The sequence below is a fragment of the Hylobates moloch genome, unplaced genomic scaffold (assembly GCF_009828535.3).
Source record: "Hylobates moloch isolate HMO894 unplaced genomic scaffold, HMol_V3 SCAFFOLD_19, whole genome shotgun sequence".
In the NCBI taxonomy this organism is placed as follows: Eukaryota; Metazoa; Chordata; class Mammalia; order Primates; family Hylobatidae; genus Hylobates; species Hylobates moloch.
In genome coordinates this window covers 41322602-41347965 of record NW_026652294.1, presented here as the reverse complement: position 1 = coordinate 41347965, position 25364 = coordinate 41322602, and the positions used below count along the sequence as shown (strand labels likewise).

The 25364-nt window shown below is 47.2% G+C and overlaps 1 protein-coding gene across 1 annotated transcript in view; it reads left to right on the top strand.

The window, feature by feature from the left end:
• MYH13 (myosin heavy chain 13) overlaps positions 1–25364 on the top strand; it is a 72428-nt gene that overhangs the window by 26463 nt on the left and 20601 nt on the right. Inside the window, exons 14-24 of the mRNA XM_032140036.1 lie at positions 682–831; positions 926–1096; positions 2191–2500; positions 5896–5969; positions 6060–6147; positions 13026–13143; positions 13997–14120; positions 15696–15832; positions 18131–18386; positions 21715–21957; positions 24360–24536. Of these exons, the coding sequence (XP_031995927.1) occupies positions 682–831; positions 926–1096; positions 2191–2500; positions 5896–5969; positions 6060–6147; positions 13026–13143; positions 13997–14120; positions 15696–15832; positions 18131–18386; positions 21715–21957; positions 24360–24536 (1848 nt within the window). The remainder of the gene's footprint in view (positions 1–681; positions 832–925; positions 1097–2190; positions 2501–5895; positions 5970–6059; positions 6148–13025; positions 13144–13996; positions 14121–15695; positions 15833–18130; positions 18387–21714; positions 21958–24359; positions 24537–25364) is intronic.

Sequence of the window (25364 nt, the reverse complement as noted above, 5' to 3'; positions counted from 1 at the left end):
TCTTTTGATCCCTATTCCAAATTCTTAGGAGAGATACTCAATTAATCCAATCTGGATCAAGTGTTCACCTCTGGTCTAATTAAGTGTGGCCAGGGGCTGGAGTCATGTGCTATAACCATGTTGTTAGAAAAATATCTTTGTTAATAGGATAGTTCTCAAAGAAAGGTGAACAGCAGGAGCTGGGCAAACACCTCATAAAACATTTAATAATACGTTGAATGATCTGAAATTGCCAATATTCAACTGCTTTTGATTTTCCTTTTCTTTTGTTTTTTTTTGTTTTGTTTTGTTTTTTTGTTTTTTTTGAGACAGAGTCTTGCTATGTCATCAGGCTGGAGTGCAGTGGCACGACCTTGGCTCACTGCAACCTCCGCCTCCCAAGTTCAAGTGATTCTCCTGCCTCAGCCTCCCGAATAGCTGGGACTACAGGCATGCGCCACCACACCTGGCTAATTTTTTGTATTTTTAGTAGGGACGGGGTTTCACCATGTTGGCCAGGATGGTCTCGAACTCCTGACCTCGTAATCCACCCGCCTCAGTCTCCCAAAGTGCTGGGATTACAGGTGTGAGCCACCACGCCTAGCCAACAGTTTTTGATTTTCAAGTCAATTTCATATGTTTCAACTTAATGCAGCCATAGAAACACTAACTCAAGGGTTGAGTGGGTGATCCTTTTTCAAGGTGACCAACTCGGTGGGTGCTCTGGCCAAAGCCGTCTATGAGAAGATGTTCCTGTGGATGGTCACCCGCATCAACCAGCAGCTGGACACCAAGCAGCCCAGGCAGTACTTCATTGGGGTCTTGGACATTGCTGGCTTTGAGATCTTTGATGTGAGTTGTGACCTTCTACTTTCTTGCCTACTTTGCTGAATCTCCAATGTATTTTCCCAGCTCACTCAAATTATTTGGTATTTGAATCACCCAGTTCAACAGCCTGGAGCAGCTGTGCATCAACTTCACCAACGAGAAACTGCAACAGTTTTTCAACCACCACATGTTCGTGCTGGAGCAGGAGGAGTACAAGAAGGAAGGCATCGAGTGGGAGTTCATTGACTTCGGGATGGACCTGGCTGCCTGCATCGAGCTCATTGAGAAGGTAGAGAGATGCTGCTCCCTGGGACAGCTCCTCCTTGTTGGGGACCCTCCCCTTCTTGCTCTGATTATTTTCTGCTCACAGATTGGTGCCCCCAGCCCCCAGGCTACAAGCCTTCAGATAGATAACTGAATGCCTTTTTGCAAAGAGAATGAATGTCCTAAATCTGTTCTGACACTTAAAGAGGTTTATGGATCATTAAAATCCAAGGGCTCAGTTATCTCCAAGAATGTGATGGAACCCCAGTAAGGACTGTAGCATTTCTTACCTATTTGACTTACCCAAAGACCCAAGGAGGAGGAACCATGTGGCAGTGTGGCTCTTGGAGGGATGTTACTATGAAAACAGGAATGGACATTAACTTTTTTTTTTTTTTTTTGAGACGGAGTCTTGCTCTGTCACCCAGGCTGGAGTGCAGTGGCGCAGTCTCAGCTCACTGCAACCTCCACCTCCCAGGTTCAAGCAATCCTCCTGTCTCCGCCTCCTGAATAGTTGGGACTACAGGTGCCTGCCACCACGCCCAGATAATTTTTTTTTTTTTTTTTTTTTTTTGTAGAGATGGGGTTTCACCATGTTGGCCAGGCTGGTCTCAAACTCCAGACCTTGTGATCCGCCCACCTCAGCCTCCCACTGGGATTACAGATGTGAGCCACCAAGCCCGGCTGACATAAACTTTTTAAAAAGGAATTCCCATAACATTTGAGCACTGCTCATGTTGGAATGAGTATATCTTCCTAAGGTGGCTACTGAGAAATTGAGACATTATTGTTCAAAATATTACTCACATTACTTTATGGCTATAGATGAAACTACTTTTTTTGTACACCTACTGAAAAAAGTGTGCTACATTTATACACACATAATTTTATCCTATATTCTTTTGTTCAGCAAATATTAATTAAGCACATACTCTATGCCTAGCACTTTCTGATCATCCCCCAAACAGACCAAGAGTCTTGCTCTCACCGAGTGTACATGCCAGCGTTCCTGGTACCAGAGTGAAAGCACCAAAGAAGCTTTTTTGGCTTCTCCAGCCCGTGGAGCATGGGTATGCACTATTATATATGGAGATGTAGACTCTGTTATCCTCTTTCCAGCCTATGGGCATCTTCTCCATCCTGGAAGAGGAGTGCATGTTCCCCAAGGCAACAGACACCTCCTTCAAGAACAAGCTGTATGACCAGCATCTTGGAAAGTCCAACAACTTCCAGAAGCCCAAGCCTGCCAAAGGCAAGGCTGAGGCTCACTTCTCGCTGGTGCACTACGCCGGCACCGTGGACTACAACATCGCCGGCTGGCTGGACAAGAACAAGGACCCCCTGAACGAGACTGTGGTGGGGCTGTACCAGAAGTCTTCGCTGAAGCTTCTCTCCTTCCTTTTTTCCAACTATGCTGGTGCAGAGACAGGTAAAATTCTATCATTTCTTTCCCTCTGTGGGATGTTCTGTGTAATGACTCCTAACCCAGAGCTGCTTGTGAAGTAATCAGACTTGAGCTTCAGCTGAGTATGTTTCTCTTTCAGCTCCATTTTTCTTCCTCCTGCTCTTATTCTTCCTCTTCTGTAAGAGATTGACCTCTACGGAGGTAAACAGGATCTCTCAGTGGCCAAGATAGTCAACATCACATTGTTTAATAGTTTTCTATTGAGGTATATGAATAAAATTCACCCTTAAAACTATTTAGTGGTTTTGGCTGGGCATGGTGGCTCACGCCTGTAATCCCAGATCTTTGGGACGCCAAGGCGGCGGCCAATCACTTGAGGTCAGGAGTTTGAGACCAGCCTGGCCAACATGATGAAACCCCGTCTCTACTAAAAATACAAAAATTAGCCGAGTGTGGTGGCACACACCTGTAATGTGTGCAAGATACTCAGATACTCAGGAGGCTGAGGCAAGAGAATTGCTTTAACCTAGGAAGCAGAGGTTACAGTGAACAGAGTTCGCATCACTGCCTTCCAGCCTGGGTGACAGAGTGAGACTCTGTCTATTAAAAAAAAAAAATTTAATGGTTTTCAGGATATTCACAATGTTGTGTGACCATCACCACTGTGGAATTTGAGAAGATTTTTCACATCCCTGTAACCCATGAGCAGATTTCTTTTTTTTCTTTTTTTTTGAGACAGAGTCTTGCTCTGTCTCCAGGCTGGAGTGCAGTGGTGCAATCTCGGCTCACTGCAGGCTCCACCTCCTGGGTTCAAGCGATTCCCCTGCCTCAGCCTCCCAAGTAGCTGAGACTACAGGCGCCCGCCACCACACCCGGCTAATGTTTTGTATTTTTAGTAGAGACAGGGTTTCATCATGTTGGCCAGGATGGTCTTGATCTCCTGACCTTGTGATCCGCCCGCCTTGGCCTCCCAAAGTGCTGGGATTATAGGCATGAGCCACCGTGCCTGTCCTCACGAGCAGATTTCTATCCCTAGCCTCTGGCAACCACTCATCAACTTTCTGTCCATTTCTGTACATTTGCCTATCTGGGCATTTCATGTAAATGGAATTATATACTGGATGCTCTTTTGTGTCTGGCTTCTTTCTCTCAGGTTGCTGTTCTCAAGGTCTGTCCCTGTTGTAGCATGTATCAGGACTTTGTTCTTTCTTATGGACAAATAATAGTTCATTGTATGAGTATATCACATTTTGTCTGCACATTCATCAGCCGATGAACTTTTTGGCTACTGTGTATGATGCTGCTATGAACATTTGTATAGAAGTTTATATGTGAACATATATTGGCAATTCTTTTGGGTATATATAGTACCTAGGAGTAGAGTTGCTGGGTCATATGATAAATGTGTTCAAAATTTTGAGTAACTTCTGAGCTCCTTTCCAGAGTGGTTACACAGGGGCCAGGTGTGGTGGCTCACACCTGTAATCCCAACACTTTGGGATGCTGAGGCAGAAGGATCATTTGAGGCCAGGAGTTCAAGACCAGTGTGGGCAACATAGAGATCCTGTCTCTAAAACAAAACAAAAGAAAACAAAACAAAACAATTAGCCAGAAGTGGTGGTGCACACCTGTAGTCCAGCTACTTGGGAGCCTGAGCTGGGAGGATCACATGAGAATGGGTGGCTGAGATTGCAGTGAGCCATGATTGGGCCACTGCACTCCAGCCTGGATGACAGAGTGAGACCCAATCTCAAATAAATAAATAAGTAACACAAGCCAGTAATACTTTTTAAGATTACCAGTAAATATACTTTTAAATAGTTGCCAACATAGAGTTTTAACATTATATGCCATTTTAAAGGCATACATTTAATAATAAAATATATGAAATATAATTATTCATTAAATAATGAGATCATTTTTAAAAAATGAAAGCCTAATGTCCCCTGGGGAAGGGAATGTAATAAATGGGAAATGGGCACGTGCGTAAACCTCAATGATGAAAATCATTTTCTTTGAATCTGATCACAATATCTCTGTAACTACATTGCATAACCTCACCTAGAGATAACATCAACTCTAACATAAGACCCTGTGTGGATATGGATTTGGGGAAGCAGCTTTCCTGCCCTCCCTTCCCCAATCCAAACACACATTCATGCTAGATCCCGGGGACAAAGTGGGGTGAAGGGAAAGGAGGATGGGGGAGACTGGGACATGACATTTTCCCCCAAGGCTGCATCTTGATTAAGTATCAGAGAAAATTGAGTCATTCAGAAAAAGTAGACTCCAAATTAAGATGGCAAATTGGGTTGTTTCCTTTAGGAAAGAAAAAAATCAACTTATAAAATATTCTTGAAAAAATTCCGTTTTATTGCTTTCAGTTACTTACTCATTTAGAGATAAACAGGGATTTAAGAATAAAAGGAGGTAAATTCATGAAATAAACTACAAACATTGCCAGGCATGATGGCTCATGCCTGTAATCACAGCACTTCGAGAGGCCAAGGTGGGCGGATCACTTGAAGTCAGGAGTTCAAGACCAGCCTGGCCAATATGGTGAAACCTGTCTCTACTAAAAATACAAAAATTAGCCAGGCATGGTGATGCTCGCCTGCAGTCCCAGATACTTGGGAGGCTGAGGCAGGAGAATTGCTTGAACCCGGGAAACGAAGGTTGCAGTGAGCCGAGATTGTGCCATTGCACTCCAGCCTGGGCATTGCAGCAAGACTCCATCTCAAAACAAACAAACAAATAACAACAACAACAACAAAAGAACAACAACAAAAAAAAAACAAAGAAAGAAACTACAAACATTAAGACGGACATCTCAGTCTTGCAAATTATTCAGTTTGCTTTCAGCTCTGATTTCTAAAGGAAAGGACTCCCCTTTTCTACTCAGAGTTTAAGTTCTACTCCCAGTTAAATGCTACCCACACCCCGCTCCCACCCCATTCCCACAATGATAAAGCTGAGGGTTCTCAATCCTGGGTAGTTTGGGGGCATTTTAAAAACAAACAGGCCAGGCACGGTGGCTCACGCCTACAATCCCAGCACTTTGGGAGGCCAAGTCAGGAGTTCCAAGACCAGCCTGGCCAACATGGTGAAACCTCATCTCTACTAAAAATACAAAAATTAGCCAGGTGTGGTAACACACGCCTGTAGTCTCAGCTACTTGGGAGGCTGAGGCAAGAGAATGGCTTGAACCCGGGAGGTGGAGGTTGCAGTGAGTTGAGATGGTGCCATTGCACTCCAGCCTGAACAACAGAGCAAGACTCCATCTAAAACAAACAAACAAAACCTCAGGTCTCTTATGTCAAAAGGAAACCAGAACTCGGGGCAGGGAAGGGGTGGTTCAGGAAGCCCACTGCTGGGTCCTCTGGGATGCATCTGACATGCCCTTCTGTGTCTGTCTCCAGGCGACTCCGGAGGAAGCAAGAAGGGCGGGAAGAAGAAGGGCTCCTCTTTCCAGACCGTGTCAGCCGTGTTCAGGGTTGGTGTTTTGGCAGCTTCCACATTCACTTATTTTTCTGCCCAATGAAATGGCATTTGCTAAATGTGCTTGTTTTGGTTTATGTCCCAGGAAAATTTAAACAAATTGATGACTAACTTAAGGAGCACCCACCCTCACTTTGTACGATGTCTGATTCCCAATGAGACCAAGACTCCTGGTGAGTACCAGCAGATCTTGCCAAGTATTTGAACAGAACAGGACGCCCTGAGATAAATGCAAAATTCTGTGGGTGTGCGTTTGGAAAGAGTGATGGTCTGTATCACTTCTGAAAGTAGTCTCTGAAATAGGGTTGCCAGATTTAGCAGATAAAAATACCGGATGTACCCAACACAAAGAAATGATAAATGTTTGAGGTGACAGATATCCCAATTATGCAGATATGATCTTTGCACATTTCACGCTTGTATCAAAATATGTGTACCCCATAAATATGTTCAACTATTATGTAACCACAAAAATGCTAAAAACCGAATGCCATGTTAAATGTTATTAAATTTCAATTTCAGTTAAACAATGAAAAATATCTTAGTATAAGTGTGACCTATGCAATATTTGGAATATACTTCCTCCAAAAAAGTATTCATTGTTTATCTGAAATTCACATTCAACGGGGCATCTGTATCTTATCTGGCACCCCTACTATGAAATCATATTCAAAATATTGTGTGTATGTATATAGGCACATCAGATCCACAGCTTTCATAAGATAAAGGCTCTGTTGGCCCCCTTTACCCCAAAGTCAAATACCACTACATTTGGCAAAGAATCATCTTAGGTATCCCATAATCAAAATAGCATCAATAACAACTCTTTGAGGCCATACTGCATGTCAATCACTTTGTTATATTACCTCGAATCCTTGCAACAGTTCTCTGCAAGATACGCGTATTGATCTCCAGTTTATAAATGAGAAAACTGAGAATCAGAGACTATATATAAATATAGAAACCTGTGCCATAGAGGACTCCTTTAACTGTCACTTCATCCTGATTTGCAAATATTCTTGGAGTCTAGCTTTTTCAGTGTCATTTGTCACAAAAAGGAAAACAAACTGTCACATGGAGCTGTGGCTATGGGGTAGCTCACTCACCAGCTGAGCTGTTCTATGCCCAACACGGGCCTCCCAGCTCAGGATTAAACATCATGCCTCTGAACATTACAAGTGAACAGAGGTATAGATTGTCGGGGGAAAAAAAAAAAACAGTTCACCTGTTACCACGTGATCCTAAGCGGAGCATCTGAGCACTTTCTGCCTCAACTTTCTCATCCATAAAACAAGGATAGGCTGGGGGCGGTGGCTCACGCCTGTAATCCCAGCACTTTGGGAGGCTGAGGCGGGCAGATCACGAGGTCAGGAGATCGAGACCACCCTGGCTAACACGGTGAAACCCTGTCTCTACTAAAAATACAAAAAAATTAGCTGGGCGTGGTGGTGGGCACCTGTAGTCCCAGCTACTCGGGAGGCTGAGGCAGGAGAATGGCGTGAACCCAGGAGGCGGAGCTTGCAGTGAGCTGAGATCACGCCACGGCATTCCAGCCTGGGCAACAGAGCGAAACTCCATCTCAGAAAAAAAAACAAGGATAAAGGTGGCATTTTAATCTATTATTTACTCTTTAATAAGCACTCATAAAGTGGTTACTCACTTTGCAAAGATTAGCTCATTTAACCCAACTTAGAGGGTTGTCGTGAGGGTTCAATGAGTAAGTGCAAGTCAAGAATTTACAACAGGGCTGAGCACATTGTGAACACCCAGCAAATGTTGGATGTTAATTATTATTATTATTATTATTATTACTCAGAACTAGAAACCTTACTCCCCATTAGCCAGGTGCGTTATAGTTAGTGAAATTGCATCTTCCGTGAAAGTTAGGTTCTAAAGTCTCAGTCAAAGGCAATAACCAACTACATCATTGTGATATGCATTATCTGGGGCATCCTGCAGCCCCCTGACCAGTGAGCCAGCTTCTCCAGTGTTGGGAAGAGTGGTTTCTTTGGTCAAGCATCACACAGAATCATTGGCTTGTATGTAGGTCTTGGAAAAAATCCATTTCTGTTACTGTCGTCTTTGAGTACATGCTTGCATAAATCAAACATGCTTGTGGCCTGACGCCTCTCTAAGCAGATGGCCTGCAAGGTGGTGGGGTTGGCTTCAAACTGTGCCTCTGGGAGGAATGCTTTTGGTAATCCACTGGCTTACATTTTTTTTTTTTGGAGACAGAGTCTCGCTCTGTCTCTAGGCTGGAGTGCAGTGGTATGATCTCGGCTCATTGCAACCTCCGACTCCCTGGTTCAAGCTATTCTCCTGCCTCAGCCTCCCGAGTAGCTGGGACTACAGGCATATGCCACCACGCCCAGCTAATTTTTGTATTTTTAGTAGAGACGGGGTTTCACCATGTGGGCCAGGATGGTCTCGATCTCCTGACCTCGTGATCTGCCCACTTCAGCCTCCCAAAGTGCTGGGATTACAGGCGTGAGCCACCACGCCTGGCCCTACATTTTCTTTGGGAAGCTACATGTCGCTGAAATGTCTGTCCCTTCCTGTTGTGTTTGCTTCTCCTTAGCTCTGGCACCTAACTTTCTGTTTTCATGTCAATTTCTGGGACTAGTCCAACATTGATACAGAAGCCTGGTGACACCTTAGAAAGCACCCAGTGTGCCCTCTTTATTTTCTAGAAGATTAGAGACTATGGAGATTTCCATGCCTCACTGCAGGGCACCTAAAGCAGGGGCTGGGAGTCACGATCCACGATCAAATCTCAAGTCCCTCCCCACCCACAGGCACATACAGGGCTTGCTAGTTGTTCTCCTGAATCCTCCGGGGCTTCACGGGCACAGGTCCTCTGCTCGCCTGCTGAACAAGGGCCACTTGGGAGCAGGCTCCAGCCTCTACTCCTCTCATTCTCCTCTTGCAGCAAACCTGGGGCCTGCTAAGTCTGTGCTGCTGACTCACCAAAAGCTGGCTCGCTGCTGTTTTTAAATGTAGGTTTTATTATTGTTAAGGGATGGTGAGGCCAACCAACCAGAAGATGGTTACCATTAAAAAGACAGTCACGGCCAGGCACGGTGGCTCACGCCTGTAATCCCAACACTTTGGGAGGTTGAGGTGGGTGGATCACCTGAGGTCTGGAGTTTGAGACCAGCCTAACGTGGCGAAACCCTGTCTCTACTAAAAATACAAAAATTAGCCTGGCATGGTGGCACGCACCTGTAATCCCAGCTACTTGGGAGGCTGAGGCCGAATTGCTTGTACCTGGGAGGCGGAGGTTGCAGTGAGCCGAGATTGCGCCACTGCACTCCAGCCTCATTGACAGAGGGAGACTCCGTCTCGAAAAAAAAAAAAAAGACACAGTGCTCAAGAGGAAGGGGCCTGCCACAGACGGCCATGAGGGGAAGCGCCAGGGCTAGGTTTGGGGGTGAGGGAGTAAGGAGAAATTACAGGCCAGAGCCTCGAGGGTCATTCCCATGGGATGGAGTGGGCGAGGCAGCATGAACAGGCCAAGCAGGTTCAGCACTGGCAAGTTTGAATGGTTTCAGCAGGCTTCAAAATGTAGGGACTTTCTCAAGTTGGCCGGTACCCGGGGCCCTGAGGTGACCAGGACAGGGAAATATTGGCCCAGAGTGTAAGAGCCCTGTGACAGCCTGATAAAGGTAGGGGTCGCGGGTTAAGGGCTTTGGATGGCTGGTTTGCATGTGAAAGACGTGCTTGCAGGAGACTTTTTTGCCATCTCCCGGAATAGCTAGCCCCGGGAAGGGCAGTCTCTCCTGAGCCAGCGAGGCCCCATGATGCCGGAGCATCATAAGATACAGCATATTTCAAAAGCATGGCTAATACCACTGCCCACGGAGGCCAAGATGGCTGGAGAAAGGAGTGGGATGGAAGTGATACACTTGGAGAAATAAAGAGGAAAAGCCCTTCAGCAGCTAGCGCAGAAGAATGAGAGAATAGCTCAGGGAAATTTTTAGAAGTTTTACGCGTTGGTACAAAAGCAAAGGAGGCCCTTTACATGGACCTGATAGAAAACATCTCAGGCCGGGTTTAAGGAAAAACAAAGCAAGCCCTAAGAGAACTCAGCTCAGGATTCTGAGTCTGCACAACCCAGAGGGGCCGTGTGAGAGAGGAGAGTGCCGTCTCGGCTCTGCCACAGCCTTGCAAAGCCCTTCGCCTCTCTGGGCCTCAGTCTCCCCCAGGGCCCTGCCACCCCATAGGATGCCTCTGCGGGAATTAGAAAAGATCTCCCAGTCCGAGTGGGACACGAACCCTGACAGGATGGACAGCCTGGCAAGCATGGTGGCATCTCTGGCCTCCCCACCATAAAATGATGGTCCTTTCAGCTTTCTTCTGGCTCTAGAAGCTTCAATTCTCTTGTTACTATGCCTTTTTCTCTCTGCTCCCGGCGCTTAAGAAGAAAGAGGCCTCAGCCACATGGTTAAAGCAAGTGTTAATCATGCCTGCTTTCACCATTTTAACCTTTGTACTCATCTTTTTTCTCTCTTTTTTTTTTTTCAAGACAGGGTCTCACTCTGTCGCTCAGGCTGGAGTGCAGTGGCACCATCTCAGCTCACTGCAACCTCTGCCTCCCCAGTTTAAGCAATCCTCCTGCCTCAGCCTCCTGAGTAGCTGGGATTACAGGGACGCACCACCACACCCAGCTAAGTTTCTGTATTTTTAGTAGAGACGAGGTTTCACCATGTTGGCCAGGGTGGTCTCGAACTCCTGACCTCAGATGATCCGCCCACCTCAGCCTCCCAAAGTGCTGGGATTACAGGCGTGAGCCACCGCACCCAGCCTGTACTCATCTTAACTCACGTAATCCTCAACCGCCTGATGAAGAAGATACTACAGGTTGAATATCCCTTTATCTGAAATGCTTGGGACCACGAGTGTTGTGAATTTTAAATTTCTGTGGATATTGGAATATTTATATGTGCCTAATGAGATATCTTGGGGATGGGACCAAGTCTAAAGACAAAATTCATCTGTTTCATATGGGTCTTATACACATAGCCCTAAGGTAATTTTATACAATATTTTACATAATTTTGTACGTGAAATAGTTTTGGCTGCGACCTGCCTCATGAGGTCAGTTGTGGAATTCTCCACTTGTGGCATCAGGTTGGAGCTCAAAAGTTTTCAGGTCTTGAGTTTTCTGATTCGGGATGCTCAACCTACATTATTATCCTTATTTTACAAATAAAGAAATTGAGGCAGAGACAGGCCAAGTACGCGAAGCTAGTAAATGGCACAGCTGGGATCTTAACCACTCAGAATCATCATCTGAGCGCTCATGGGAGTCGAATTAGACCATTTCTAAGGTTCTCTCCACATCAGCAGCTCTATGAATTTTTTAATTATTGTATTTATTTATTTATTTATTTGAGACTGAGTCTTGCTCTGTCACCCAGGTTGGAGTGCAGTGGCACAATCTCGGCTCACTGCAACCTCTGCCTCCCGGGTTCAAGCGATTCTCTTGACTCAGCCTCCCTAGTAGCTGAGACTACAGGCACCTGCCACCACACCCGACTAATTTTTGTATTTTTAGTAGAGATGGAGTTTCACCATGTTGGCCAGGCTGGTCTCGAACTCCTGACCTCAGGTGATCCGCCCACCTCGGCCTCCCAAGTGCTGGGATTACAGGCGTGAGCCACTGCACCTGGCCGGTTCTTTGAATGTCTGAGACATTTTCTCCTTGCTCTTAACCATGTTTTCTCTAGAGAATCACCACCTGATAGGACTTTCAGAAATGATTAAATGCCCCATGTCTGCACTGTTCAGTAGGGTGGCCACCATTACATGAAATGTTTACATTTACATGAAAAGTTTTAAAATGTTAATTAATTTTTAATTTTAATGAATTTAAATGTAAATAGCCACATGTGGCTGGTCACTACTGTATCTGACAGTGTAGCTCTACCAAAGCCTTAAAAATCATCTAATTGTATAGTGATGTCTCCCCACAGCTACCAGGGAAGCACGTGGGCATTCTAGAAGCTTCCCTAAGGTTAAGTCAAAGCCAGCCTTGGCCCCACCACTCCCATCCCAGCAACTTAGGGAGCCCACAAAGAGAAGCCATCAGGTTGCCGTAGCCCCTGTCCTCTAACCCCTCACGCAGACCTGAGACAGAATTTTCTCCATCCTAGTGTGATTTGTGCCTGACCCAGGCTGGTTACCATGAGCACCCACATTACCTCCCCAAAGGGGCTGGCCTCCTCTAGCTCCTCTCCTTCCAGCTAAGCTCCATTTCTCCCCCAATTCCTAGAGCAGGGGCTGAGTGGTCAGCAGATGACCGCCGCCCTGCCTTCAACCCCCTTCTGGGTCCCCTCCCACGGCCTCTTTTTTTTTTTTTTTTTTTGAGATGGAGTTTCACTCTTATTGCCTAGGTTGGAGTGCAATAGCTCAATCTCAGCTCATTGCAACCCCTGCCTCCTGTGTTCAAGCGATTCTCCTGCCTCCGCCTCCCAAGTAGCTGGGATTACAAGTGTGTGCCACCATGCCTGGCTAATTTTTGTATTTTTTGTAGAGACTGGGTTTCACCATGTTGGCCAGGCTGGTTTCAAACTCCTGACCTCAGGTGATACGCCCACCTCAGCCTCCCAAAGTGCTGGGATTATAGGCATGAGCCACTGCGCCCAGCCGGCCTCCTCTTCTTTGCTGGGTTACTCCTCTGATTTTTCCATCCCTGTCCTTGTGTAGATGCAAGAAGACATCTCAGGTTATCCCGTGGGAAGCCCAAGTGCATGCCATACTCACTCTGCCGGCTTTTGCAGCCTTGCTGCAGTCAGGGCTGAGGACAGAAAGCGCAGTGCTTTGGCTCTTACTGCCATGGTTATGGGGTGCTAGCATCTCCCCAAGAGGTTGGGATTATTTCTACTGCGGGACCTGCAGGCAGGCTCCAGCCACCCCCAGCCCCCTACCTTGGAGCTGGCACTGACTCTCCCACTCAAGTGTGGATGTGTTGGAGGGTCTCATGGTGCCTCAGACCATCAACAACAAATGAAGGGGCCACAGACACACCCCTGGGACGTTCTCTCTCCAGGTGTGATGGACCACTACTTGGTCATGCACCAGCTGCGCTGTAATGGGGTCCTCGAGGGCATCCGGATTTGCAGGAAGGGATTCCCCAGCCGGATCCTCTATGCTGACTTCAAGCAGCGGTAGGTTCCCTCTCTCCTGTGCATCTCTCTCCTTCTGAGGGCACCTTTTGCATTTCCCTAAGACATTTCTTGACCTGAATATTTGGTGAGCTCCCAAGCCCCCCAGAGTTTCCACAGACTTCATCTCTTGTTAGAGGAACTGATCCCCTGCCCACAGTGAGTGCTGGGCCAGCCCAAGTGGTTCCAAATTCAGAGCCCAGACCCTCTAGCCTGATTGTGACTCTAGACCAGGATGTCTCAACTTCCATACTATGGACATTCAGGCTAGATCGTCCTTTATTGTGGAGGCTGTGCTGGGTGTGGGAGGATTTTAGCAGTAACCCTGCCCTCTACTCAGAGATGTGGTAGCAAACCACACCCCTCCCCACCGAGCTGTGACAATCAAAACTCTCCAGACATTGCCAAATCACACCCAGCTGAGGCCCGCAGCTCTAGACTAACTCTCTCCTCTGAGCCGCCTTCAGGTTGCCCAAGTCCGGGCCTTGTCCAGGATGGAGGACAGGAGAGGACCTTCCAGAAGTAGGAGAACCAGGGCCTGCAGGTCACGGTTGATTTCAAGGCCTCTTTTATGCCAGAGAAGAACCATTTCCTCTGAAAGCAAACTTCCCACCATGCACTCGGCTGGGCTACCTTCTTTCATGCTTCTCTCCCACCCACCTTGCTTCTCTCCCAAGGGGGCTGATTCAAGCCCCCTTGCTAGAATCAACCCCTAGCTATTCCCATCTCCCAGACCAGCTGTACAACATTCCACTTCCTCCTAAGGCTGAAGCAGGAGAAGATTCTAGAAGGCTGGTCTCAGCTATGAAGCCTTTCGGGAATTGGAATCCATTCAGGAAATGTCCTCTCTCCTTAGGTACCGGATCCTCAATGCAAGTGCTATCCCTGAAGGGCAGTTCATTGACAGCAAAAACGCCTCGGAGAAGCTCCTCAACTCCATTGATGTGGACCAGGAGCAGTTCAGGTTCGGCAACACCAAGGTGAGCGCAGGCGAGGCTGGGACTCCCCTAGTAACCCCACAGCCCTGGGCTGCTTGTTAGCTGATCAGAAAAAGGGTCCGCTTCCCCTTCTGGTCCACCTGACCGTCCTTGCCCAGTCGCCCAGGTAAAGGGAGCTCTGTGTCTAGGTAGACAGAGCTTGTCTCCCTGTTGGTTTATAAGTGGCTGAAAGCTTAGATTGGAAGCCTGAGCCCCACCATGCAGCAAGGATAGGAAAAGCCAATGGGGAACTCTAGTGTCCCAGAGGTAAGAAAGAGCTGAAGAGAGAGGAGAACGTAGAGAGGACTCCAGGGACACTGAGGCCTTGAGGAGAATGACTCTAACCAATAAAACCAGCTAACAGGCAGGGTGCAGTGGCTCATGCCTTTAATCCCAGTGCTTTTGGGAGGCCGAAGTAGGATTGCTTGAGGCCAGGAGATGGAGGCTGCAGTGGGCTTGATCACACTACTGCACTCCAGCCTGGGCAACAAAGTGAAGCCCTGTCTCAAAAAACAAAAATAAGACAAAGTAGCTGCCATTTATTGAGCACGTGAGTATCAGCCCTGTGAGAAGCCTCCTGCACGTACTTCACTGACTCCTCACTAACCAGCGAGGTGGGAGTGATGGTGATAAGGGTGGCACTTACTCATCAGGTTCTTGGGAGGTCGAGAAACTTACTCCAGGTCACACATGGATGGATAGATAGTAAGTGGCAAAGGTCAGCTTCAAATCCCGGCCTGCCTCCAAAGATCCACATCTCAGAAACGGGCAGGCTGGGGGTCCCCACCAAGAAAGAGCCTGCTGGCCCCAGAGGGTGCTTGGTTTCCCTGGAATGTTATGGAGGGAGTGGGTGAAGTGGGCCTGAGGGTGGGAACAACCTTCCCGGATGGACAGAGAGAGAGGGTGAAGCCAATGCATCTGTGAATCTCTCTGATCTGGGCACAATTGTATCCCACGGTTTCTTTCTGGACTCATCTTTGTTTCCTGTACGTGAGCTAAGTCAGAACTGGTCTCTGTGGGGTGGTGGGGCCTGGAACACACGTTGTTTTTGTCGTTGTTGTTGTTGTTTTGTTTGTTTTGTTTTGAGACAGAGTCTTGCTCTGTCATCCAGGCTGGAGTGCAATGGCGCGATCTCTGCTCACTGCAACCTCCACCTCCCAGGCTCAAGTGATGCTCCTGCCTCAGCCTCCTGAGTATCTGGGATTACAGGTGCCCACCACTATGCCTGGATAATTTTTGTATTTTTAGTAGAGATAGGGTTTCACCATGTTGGCCAGGCTGGTCTCGAACTCCTGACCTCAAATGATCTGCCTGCCTCGGCCTCCCAAAGAGCTGGAATTACAGGCATGAGCCAGCACGCCCAGCCTGGAACAGACTCTGGAACAGGCTGCCTCACTGCCCAGGAGGAGCCACTGAGGAGACCAGAGCCGCCGAGAAGCAAGTCCTGGAAACGGAATTGCTGCCCCTGCTGTGCTCTGAGGGTTGAGGCTCAGAGTTGAGCAGAAACAGGCCCCCTCAAGGGCCCGGCTGGACACCTGCTGGGGAAAAAGATCAAGGCTCCTCTGTCTTTTAATGCAGGTGTTTTTCAAAGCTGGGCTCCTGGGGCTTTTGGAGGAGATGAGAGACGAGAAGCTGGTGACGCTGATGACGCGCACGCAGGCCGTGTGTAGGGGGTACCTGATGCGGGTGGAGTTCAAGAAGATGATGGAGAGGAGGTGACACAGACCCTCACCTCCACCTCATCCTGCCCTCTCTGCTTAGCAGCTGATTGTCGCTTCCTGCTTTTAGTGTTGGGATATCCATGTGCTTGCTCTTTCTTTCCTTCATTTGTTTAACCCACATCTACTGAGCGGCAATCCTGGGCTGGGTGCTCTGCATGGCACTGGGGAGACAGAAATGAACCCTCCCTCACGGGGTCACAAAGGAGTGGGAAGCAGACGCGTGCATGGCTGGTTTTAATGCCTGTAACAAGCTCAATGTTCGAGTTATAGTCGGGGGATAGGGAACTGGCAAGAATAAGCCCCCAGCCTGGTTAGGGGGTTGGAGTTGGCATGAAGGTGTCAGCAAGAAGAAAGCACTTTTTTTCTTTTCTTTTTTTTTTTTTTTTTAGACAGATTCTTGCTCTGTCATCCAGGCTGGGGTGCAGTGGCACAATCTCGGCTCACTGCAATCTCCACCTTCCAGGTTCAAGCGATTCTCCCGCCTCAGCCTCCCTAGTAGCTGGGATTACAGGCGTGCACCACCATGCCTGGCCAATTTTTTGTTTTTTGTTTGTTTGTTTGTTTTGTTTTGTTTTTAATAGAGATGGGGTTTCACCATGTTGGCCAGGCTGGTCTTGAACTGCTGACCTCAGGTGATCCGCCCGCCTCAGCCTCCCACATTGCTGGGATTACAGGCATGAGCCACTGCGCCCAGCTGAAGAAAGCACTTTCTGAAGCAAGCTCTACATAACCTGAGAGTGGGTGGTTTGGGAGGAAGTCCGACAAGCAGGTGGCTGTCATTGGAATATAGAGCAAGAGGCAGGCAGTGGAGGTCTCCGTGTGTCACATTCAGAAACCCAGGCTGCACCCTGTCATTGATGAGAGCTGTAGAAGGTGTGTGCAGAGACAAGGGGTAGGATTGCGTCACTCTGGCAGCTAGGAGGAGAGTGAACACAAGGGCTATGACTGGGCAAGGCCACAGTGTGGTAGAAATCCAAATAAGGGATGACAAGGACCTGAAGTAGGACATGGTTGATGGGTGAGAGAGGAGGGCACGGATTAAAGGAATGTTTAAGTCTTATTCCTTTGATAATTCAAGAGAAGGAATAGCAGCATTGATGACTGGTCACCTGCAGGGATTGGAGGGAGAGGGGAGTGTGGGAGGGAGCCTGTTCTCCCTGGTTCCCTGATCCCCTGTGTGGCTCTGACTGTCAGAGCCATAATGGACTGCCATCGCGTATGCGTCAGGAATCACTCCCAGGCATCGAGCTGGGTGAAGCAAATGGAAGCCAGCACAGAGATGAAAAGAATCTCAAGAAGGGAAAGAGAAGCCAGTGTTCAGGAATCCATAAGCTATGTAAATATAAGGCTGTGGAGGGTGAAGGGGAGGAGATCATGTGGGTGATGCTGGAATGAAAACAGCAGTAGAAATTAGGAATACAGGCTGGTTGCGGTGGCTCACGCTTGTAACCCCAGCACTTTGGAGAGCCGAGGAGGGCAGATCACCTGAGGTCAGGAGTTCAAGACCAGCCAGGCCAACATGGTGAAACCCCATCTCTACTAAAAATACAAAAATTAGCCAGGCATGGTGGTGCACACCTGTAATCCCAGCTACTCAGGAGGCTGAGGCAGAAGAATTGCTTGAACCCAGGAGGCGGAGGTTGCAGTGAGCTGAGATCGCACCATTTGCACTCTAGCTTGGGCAACAGAGCAAGACTCCATCTCAAAAAAAAAAAAAAAGTCTCAAAAAAAAAAAGAATAGAAAAGAAAGAAATTGGGAGGACAGATCAACTCTACCAGGGCAAGACACTGGGAAATGATCAAGGACAAGTCCTGGGTTTCTTCAGCAGGAAGAGGGACCCCCATAAGGTGAAATACAATGAAACAGGAAAAATGTTGATGGAATCTAAGGCAGAGAAAGTTTCAAAAGTTAAGAGCTGATTAATTTATCAAATGTGGGAGAAAGACCCAATAAAATAGGAATGAAAGCTATTCCTTGCATTGAGCATTAGGAGGTCACCGACGCCGTCAGGCAGGGCACTCTCAGTAGGGTGGTGGAAAGGGCAGCCAGGTGACCAGGAGCCCGCAGGTGGCCCCACGCCCTCTCCTACCTTCCAACCTGTGCACCTGCCTCCGTTTCCTCTGCCCCTCATTTGCAGACGTACTCTGGATCCAGAGGATCCGCCAAGCTTGGCTGCACCTCCTTCCCACTTAACCGAGAAGGATGGAGGATGGGGTCCGTCGGGGACAGGTGGGGGGTGCAGAGACCAGACCTTGCTGGGTTTATTAATTCGAGTCCTAATGGGTGTACAGGGACTCCATCTTCTGCATCCAGTACAACATCCGCTCTTTCATGAACGTCAAGCACTGGCCCTGGATGAACCTGTTCTTCAAAATCAAGCCCCTGCTGAAGAGTGCAGAGGCTGAGAAGGAGATGGCCACCATGAAGGAAGACTTTGAGAGGACCAAGGAAGAACTGGCCCGATCCGAGGCTCGCCGGAAGGAGCTGGAGGAGAAAATGGTCTCCCTCCTGCAGGAGAAGAATGACCTCCAATTGCAGGTCCAGTCTGTAAGTACCTTCTACTTGAGAACGCAAAACACAGACTCTGGAGGACAGAAAAGGGGGAGGAACATTGAGGGCGCCATCAGGTGTCTATTCGAGAGACAGTGGTGTCACCCAGTGGTCATGTGGAGTATTGCAGCACCACCCTGCTCGTAAAAGGATGCCTGGTCCCGGGCTTAGCAAAGCAGTGAGTGCCGGAAATTATGTCTGCAAAGAGAATTTGTGCTCTCCCTGATTTCTCCCCGTCATCGCAGAGTTAGATATATTTTGCTGTGGGCATGAGGGATATATATGTGTCATATGTATATGCACCACAGCTTTTAAAAATCAATAAAAATAAAAATAATCAAAATTAAATAACCCAATTCAAAGTAGCAAGAGTAATTTTCTATATATGATTTACAATAATATGTAAAAAGTGCTTTAGGCCGGGTGTGGTGGCTCATGTCTGTAAGCCCAACACTTTGGGAGGCCGAGGTGGGAGGATCGCTTGAGCCCAGGAGTTCAAGACCAGCCTGGGTATCATGGCAAAACCCCATCTCTATAAAAAAAAAAATTTAAAAACTAGCAGGCATGGTGGTGCATGTCTCTAGTCCAAGATACTCAGAAGGCTGAGGTGGGAGGATCACCTGAGCCCAGGCAGTCGAGGTTTCAGTGAGCTGAGAACATGCCACTGCACTCCAGCCTGGGCAACACAGTGAGACCCTGATCTCAAAAAAAAAAAGTGCTTTAAAGATACATAGTTTTATCAAAGAAATGGGGCAGTATAGGCTGGACGCGGTGGCTCACACCTGTAATCCCAGCACTGTGGGAGACCGAGGTGGGCAGATCACAAGGTCAGGAGATTAAGACCATCTTGGCTAACATGATGAAACTCCATCTCTACTAAAAATGCAAAAAAAAAAAATTAGCCAGGTGTGGTGGCACACACCGGTAGTGCTAGCTACTCGGGAGGCTGAGGCAGGAGAATCGCTTGAACCCAGGAGGTGGAGGTTGCAGTGAGCCAAGATCGTGCCATTGTACTCCAGCCTGGCAAAAGAGCAAGACTCCATCAAAAAAAAAGGGAAGAAAAAGAAAGAGAAAGAAAGAAAGGAAGGAAGGAAGGAAGGAAGGAAGGAAGGAAGGAAGGAAGGAAGGAAAGAAAGAAAAGAAATGGGGCAGTACAATTGTCTCTTTCACAGAGTGAAGGCATTTATAATTTTCCCTTTTTAATAAATCCCCAAATACTTTTACCTTTTGTTTTTATACAGAGCATTTTCCGCTCCCCTTTTCACTTTCCCAATCACTATAGTGAGTTAACAGGAGCACTTTCCCAGGTACAGCGGACAAGAGAACAGTTCTGGGAACCAGATAACTGGGTTTCTATGCCAGATGCTCCACCTGATAGCTGCGTGACCTTGGACGAGCTACATATCCTCTTTGTGCTTCCATTGTCTCATCTGTAAAATGGGCATAGTCAGAGTACTCACCTCATCCAGCTGTTGAAGAATCAGAGTGGCTAATGCCCGTAAAATGCCTAGCACACAGCTCATGCTTATAGAAAACATTAGCACGTGTGCTTGCCAGTCTCCTCCCACGCATTACTCTGCAGTGTGTGTCTTAAAATACTCTTATATGGGCCGGGCGTGGTGGCTCACGCCTGTAATCCCAGCACTTTGGGAGGCCGAGGTGGGTGGATCACGAGGTCACGAGATCAAGATCATCCTGGCCAACATGGTGAAACCCCATCTCTACTAAAAATACAAAAATTAGCTGGGCGTGGTGGCGGGTACCTGCAGTCCCAGCTACTCAGGAGACTGAGGCAGGAGAATCACTTGAACCCGGGAGGCGGAGGTTGCAGTTGCAGTGAGCCAAGATCGCGCCACTGCACTCCAGCCTGGCAACAGAGTGAGACTCTGTCTCAATAAATAAATAAATAAATAAATAAATAAATAAATACTCTTATATGGAAATATATAGCCCAATTTAGAACAGAAGTAGCTGATCTTGGTCTGTCCAAGAGACTCACTGCAGCGTCTTCTGGGACATATGTATTCAATCATGAATTCTTGGGTGTTTTTAATTTTATATTCTGTGGTTCAAGGAGACACAGCTAAGGAGACATGGGCAGAATTTTCCGTTGAAAGGACCAGGCCTGGTGGCTCATGCCTGTAATCCTCACACTTTCAAAAGCCAAGGCAGGAGGATCACTTGAGCTCAGAAGCTCGAGACCAGCCTGGGCAACATAGTGAGACCTTATCTCCAGAAAGTAAATAAATGCATACATTTAAAAACAAATTTAATGAAAGTTAAAAGATAGTAATGTTTTGAAACTATTTTGTCAGCTTGAGATAACATAGAGTAGATGAGTCATTTTCCAACTGGTGGTAGCAGGAAGAGTGAGATGACCAGCTGTTCAAATGTGGCAAATTTCTAGAGGCTTCATTCTTTAAAATGAATTTGTAATTTCACGAACTCTTCTGTTTGAAATTATTATAAGTGAGGCCAGGCATGGTGGCTCACACTTGTAGTCCCAGCACTTTGGGAGGCTGAGGCAGGAGGATCACTTGAGGCTAAAAGTTTAAGACAAGCCTGGGCAACACATGGAGGCCCCATCTGTACACACACAAAAAAAGAAGCCAGTCATGGTGACACATACCTTGTAGTTCAAACTACTTGGGAGGCTGAGGTGGGAGGATCACTTGAGCACAGGATTGTTGAGGATGCAGTGGGCTATACTCACACCACTGCATTTCAGCTCGGGCAACAGAGCAAGCCCTTGTCTCTAAAGAAATAAATGAACAAATTATTAAATGCGAATTTCTATAAGCAATGTCCTTGGTAGTTAAAAAAAAAAAAAAAAAAAAATGTATACAGGCCAGGTGCAGTGACTCATGCCTGTAATCCCAGCACTTTGGAGGCCGAGGTGGAAGGATCACCTGAGGTCAGGAGTTTGAGACCAGCCTGACCAGCATGGTGAAATCCCATCTCTACAAAAAATACAAAGATTAGCCAGGCATGGTAGCACACACCTGTAATCCCAGCAACTCGGGAGGCTGAGGCAGGGAATTGCTGGAACCTGGGAGGCAGAGTTGCAGTGAGCCAAGATCGCGCCATTACACTCTAGCCTGGGCCACAGAGCGAAACTCCATCTAAAAAGAAAAAGTGTGTTTATGGGTGATATCTAAGTTTATGTAAACGTATGTGTGCAGTGTGTGCACATGTGCGTGCATGTGTGTGCATGACCCATTTCTTGGCTTAGGTGTAGATAATGGGCTTTTAGAGGGTGACACCCTTTCTTTGTAGCATTTTCAAAGAGGCCAATTCAAAACATAAAATGACCTGGTTCTTTCAGGAAACAGAAAATCTGATGGATGCTGAGGAACGGTGTGAAGGACTCATCAAAAGCAAGATCCTACTGGAAGCAAAAGTCAAGGAGTTGACTGAGAGATTGGAAGAGGAAGAGGAGATGAATTCTGAACTGGTTGCCAAGAAGAGGAATCTGGAAGATAAATGCTGTTCCCTCAAGAGAGACATTGATGACCTGGAGCTGACCTTGACGAAAGTTGAAAAGGAGAAGCATGCCACAGAGAACAAGGTGCGCAAACCCCAGGGTCTTAACCAGGCTTCTCTCTCTCTCTCTCTCTCTCTGTAAGGAGGAGAAAGGGTGGCGTAGGAGTCCAGTCAATATAACATTGCCCAGAAATGAGAGGCTGGCGTCAAGGCGAAGGGTAGTTCTGTCCTCTACAGTCTTTTCTACCCATTTCTACCCATAGGCTCTTCTTTCTTCTTTCTTCTCTTCTTCTTCTTCTTCTTCTTCTTCTTCTTCTTCTTCTTCTTCTTCTTCCTCTTCCTCTTCTTCTTCTTCCTTCTCCTTCTTCTTCTTCTTTTTCTTTTCTTCTTCTTCTTCTTTTTTTTTTGTGAGACGGAGTCTTGCTCTGTTGCCCAGGCAGATCTCACTACAGTGGCGCAATCTCGGCTCACTGCACCCTCCGCCTCCCAGGTTCAAGCAATTCTCCTGCCTCAGCCTCCCGAGTAGCTGGGATTACAGGCATGCACCACCATGCCCAGCTAATTTTTTGTATTTTTAGTAGAGACGAGGTTTCACCATGTTGGCCAAGCTGGTCTCGAACTCCTAACCTCAGGTGATCCACCCACCTCGGCCTCTCAAAGTGCTTGGATTACAGGTGTGAGCCACTGCACCTGGCTCCATAGGCTCTTCTCAACCCTCCCTGGCTGTATCACAAACTTCTAGCATTCCTTTGAGAGGAAGGACTGTTTCATATTCTTCTTTGTTTCCCATAGCGTCAAGCACAGAGATTGCAAACAAGAAGGCCTATAGGGGCCAGGCAGATAGTGAAGGAGGCAGAAGACTGGATAACACCAAGGATTGACTGAGAGGAGTGGGTACCGGCAGGACAGAGACTGATGCAGCCTTTGGGAAAGTTATTTGGAATTACTTAGTCAAATTAAGAATCCAGATACCCTAAGACCCAGCAATTCTGCTCCTGGGTGTATAGATCAAGGAATTCTTCCACCTGTCCAGAAGGCGACATGTCCTAGGGTGTTTGTAGTGGCATTGCTTGTGGGAGACAGCTGGAGGCAGTGCCAGGGTCCACCACGGGGAAAACGGAGAGCTAAAATGTAGTAGATACACACCAGGGAGCAGCACTATGTAACCATTAGGAGCAATGGGGTGTGCACACCAAATATTAAATACCTACTGCTAAATGGTGGAAAAATGCAAGAAAATGAAATGTAGGGCCAGGTGTGGTGGCTCATGCCTGTAATCCCAGCACTTTGGGAGGCTAAGGTGGGCAGATCATGAGGTCAGGAGATCGAGACCGTCCTGGCTAACACGGTAAAACCCCATCTCTACTAAAAATACAAAAAAAATAGCTGGGCGTGGTGGTGGACGCCTGTAGTCCCAGCTACTTGGGAGGCTGAGGCAGGAGAATGGCGTGAACCCAGGAGGTGGAGCTTGCAGTGAGCCGAGACTGTGCCACTGCACTCCAGCCTGGGCAACAGAGCAAGACTCCATCTCAAAAAAAAAAAAAAAAAACCAAAATAATAAATAAATAAACTGTAACATTGTAAATGATAACATTGTAAAATACTATGTGGACTAAAGAAAATATGGCCAGATTCAGCCCATAGATTAGGAGTTAGCAACTTCTGATCTGGAAGCCTGCTGGATGTGGAAAAAGGTTTCACTTACTTCCTTCAAATTCCGTGTTGGATGCCCTCCTCCTGCTTCCCGATAACACAGCACTCCCATTCCGAATTTTCTTTCTTTCTTTCTGTCTTTATTTTTGAGAAGGAGTCTTGCTCTGTTGCTAGGCTGGAGTGCAGTGGCGCAATCTCGGCTCACTGCAACCTCTGCCTCCTGGTTTCAAGCGATTCTCCTGTCTCAGCCTCCTGAGTAGCTGGGACTACAGGTGCCCGCCACCATGCCTGGCTAATTTTTATTTTGTATTTTTAGTAGAGACGAGGTGTCACCACATTAGCCAGGACGGTCTCGATCTCCTGACCTCATGATCCGCCCACCTCGGCCTCCCAAAGTGTGGGGATTACAGGCGTGAGCCACCGCGCCCGGCGTGAATTTTCTTGCATAGCACCTCATGCCTCTCCTCCCCTTCCTGCCTCATTCTAAACCCTATTCAGCCAACCTAACAAACACATTTCCACAGACGTATTATGAATGAATATAGATTGATGTGTTACCCTTCAGAGGTAGCACATTTGCATTTTAAAAGTGCCCTTCCTTGTAAAATATAATGCCCTCCTTAAATGAATAATCCTAATGGGAGAATTTGAGACACCATGATAGACCGTTAAGGAAGATAAAGAACTGAGAGTCTGTCAATTCCAGGAGGTAAAAAAGTAGTGGCCAAAAAGAAAAGGGAAAGAGGAAAAATGAGCAAAGAAGCAATAGCTTTTGCTGATGGAAGCTTCTGGCATAATCGTTTCCATATTAAATCAGTGTTGATATTGTCCCAGGTAAAGAATCTTTCTGAAGAAATGACAGCACTTGAAGAAAACATTTCCAAATTGACCAAAGAAAAGAAATCTCTACAGGAGGCCCATCAGCAAACACTGGATGATCTTCAGGTTGAAGAAGATAAAGTCAACAGTCTAATCAAAATAAATGCCAAGCTTGAACAGCAAACAGATGATGTGAGGATATTTTACTACTATGCTTTAGCATTTATCACTTGTGGAAGCACAGACAAGAGATGGTCTAACTAGGACACAGGGCTTGAGAGGTCAGACTCTGGAATCGGCATCCCTAAATTCAGATCTCAGCCCCACGCTGACCCTGAAGGAGTGTGGGATACCGAGCAAGCTGCTTACCCTTGCAAAGCCTCAGTTTGTGCCTTGTGAAATGGCGATGTGAATAGCTCCATCTCAGAGGGTTTTCACAGAAAGCTCAGCACACAGAAAGTGTTCAGTAAAACCTAGCTGCTACTATTGCTATCATCACCATCATCATTATTATTAGCATCCACTTGTAGGTGCTTTGGGTTCCAAAACCTCCAATCGTGTTGAAACATTATTAAAGATGAGTTCCATTTGTGGCCACGAAAATTACCATTTCCGCCCCCATCACAAGACATTATTGTTCTTGATGTAAGAGCCATGTTTGAAGTTTTCAGGTTTTACTCATTGTCGTGGCTAGAGATTTTCTAGATAACTTTAATGTTTCTGAGCCCAGGGTAGGTGTGCTCCTCCTCTACACCCCTGTTTCCTGTTCCCATGTGTGCATGTGTGTGTGCACACACACACATACGCACGAATTCCTTGCCTCCCATGGTTGCATAATGTTAGCAGGGAAGCGTGATGGTGTGCAGCATAGACCTTCACAGTGCTATCCACAGAAACCCCCATTTGTATTGTCTGTGCACGAGTGTGCACCCATGGGTACCATACCCCTACAGAGAACATAGTCTGGGCCAGGCCAAGTGGGAATCAGCTGAGAGAGGCACCAGGAGGCCCCTGAGGGAT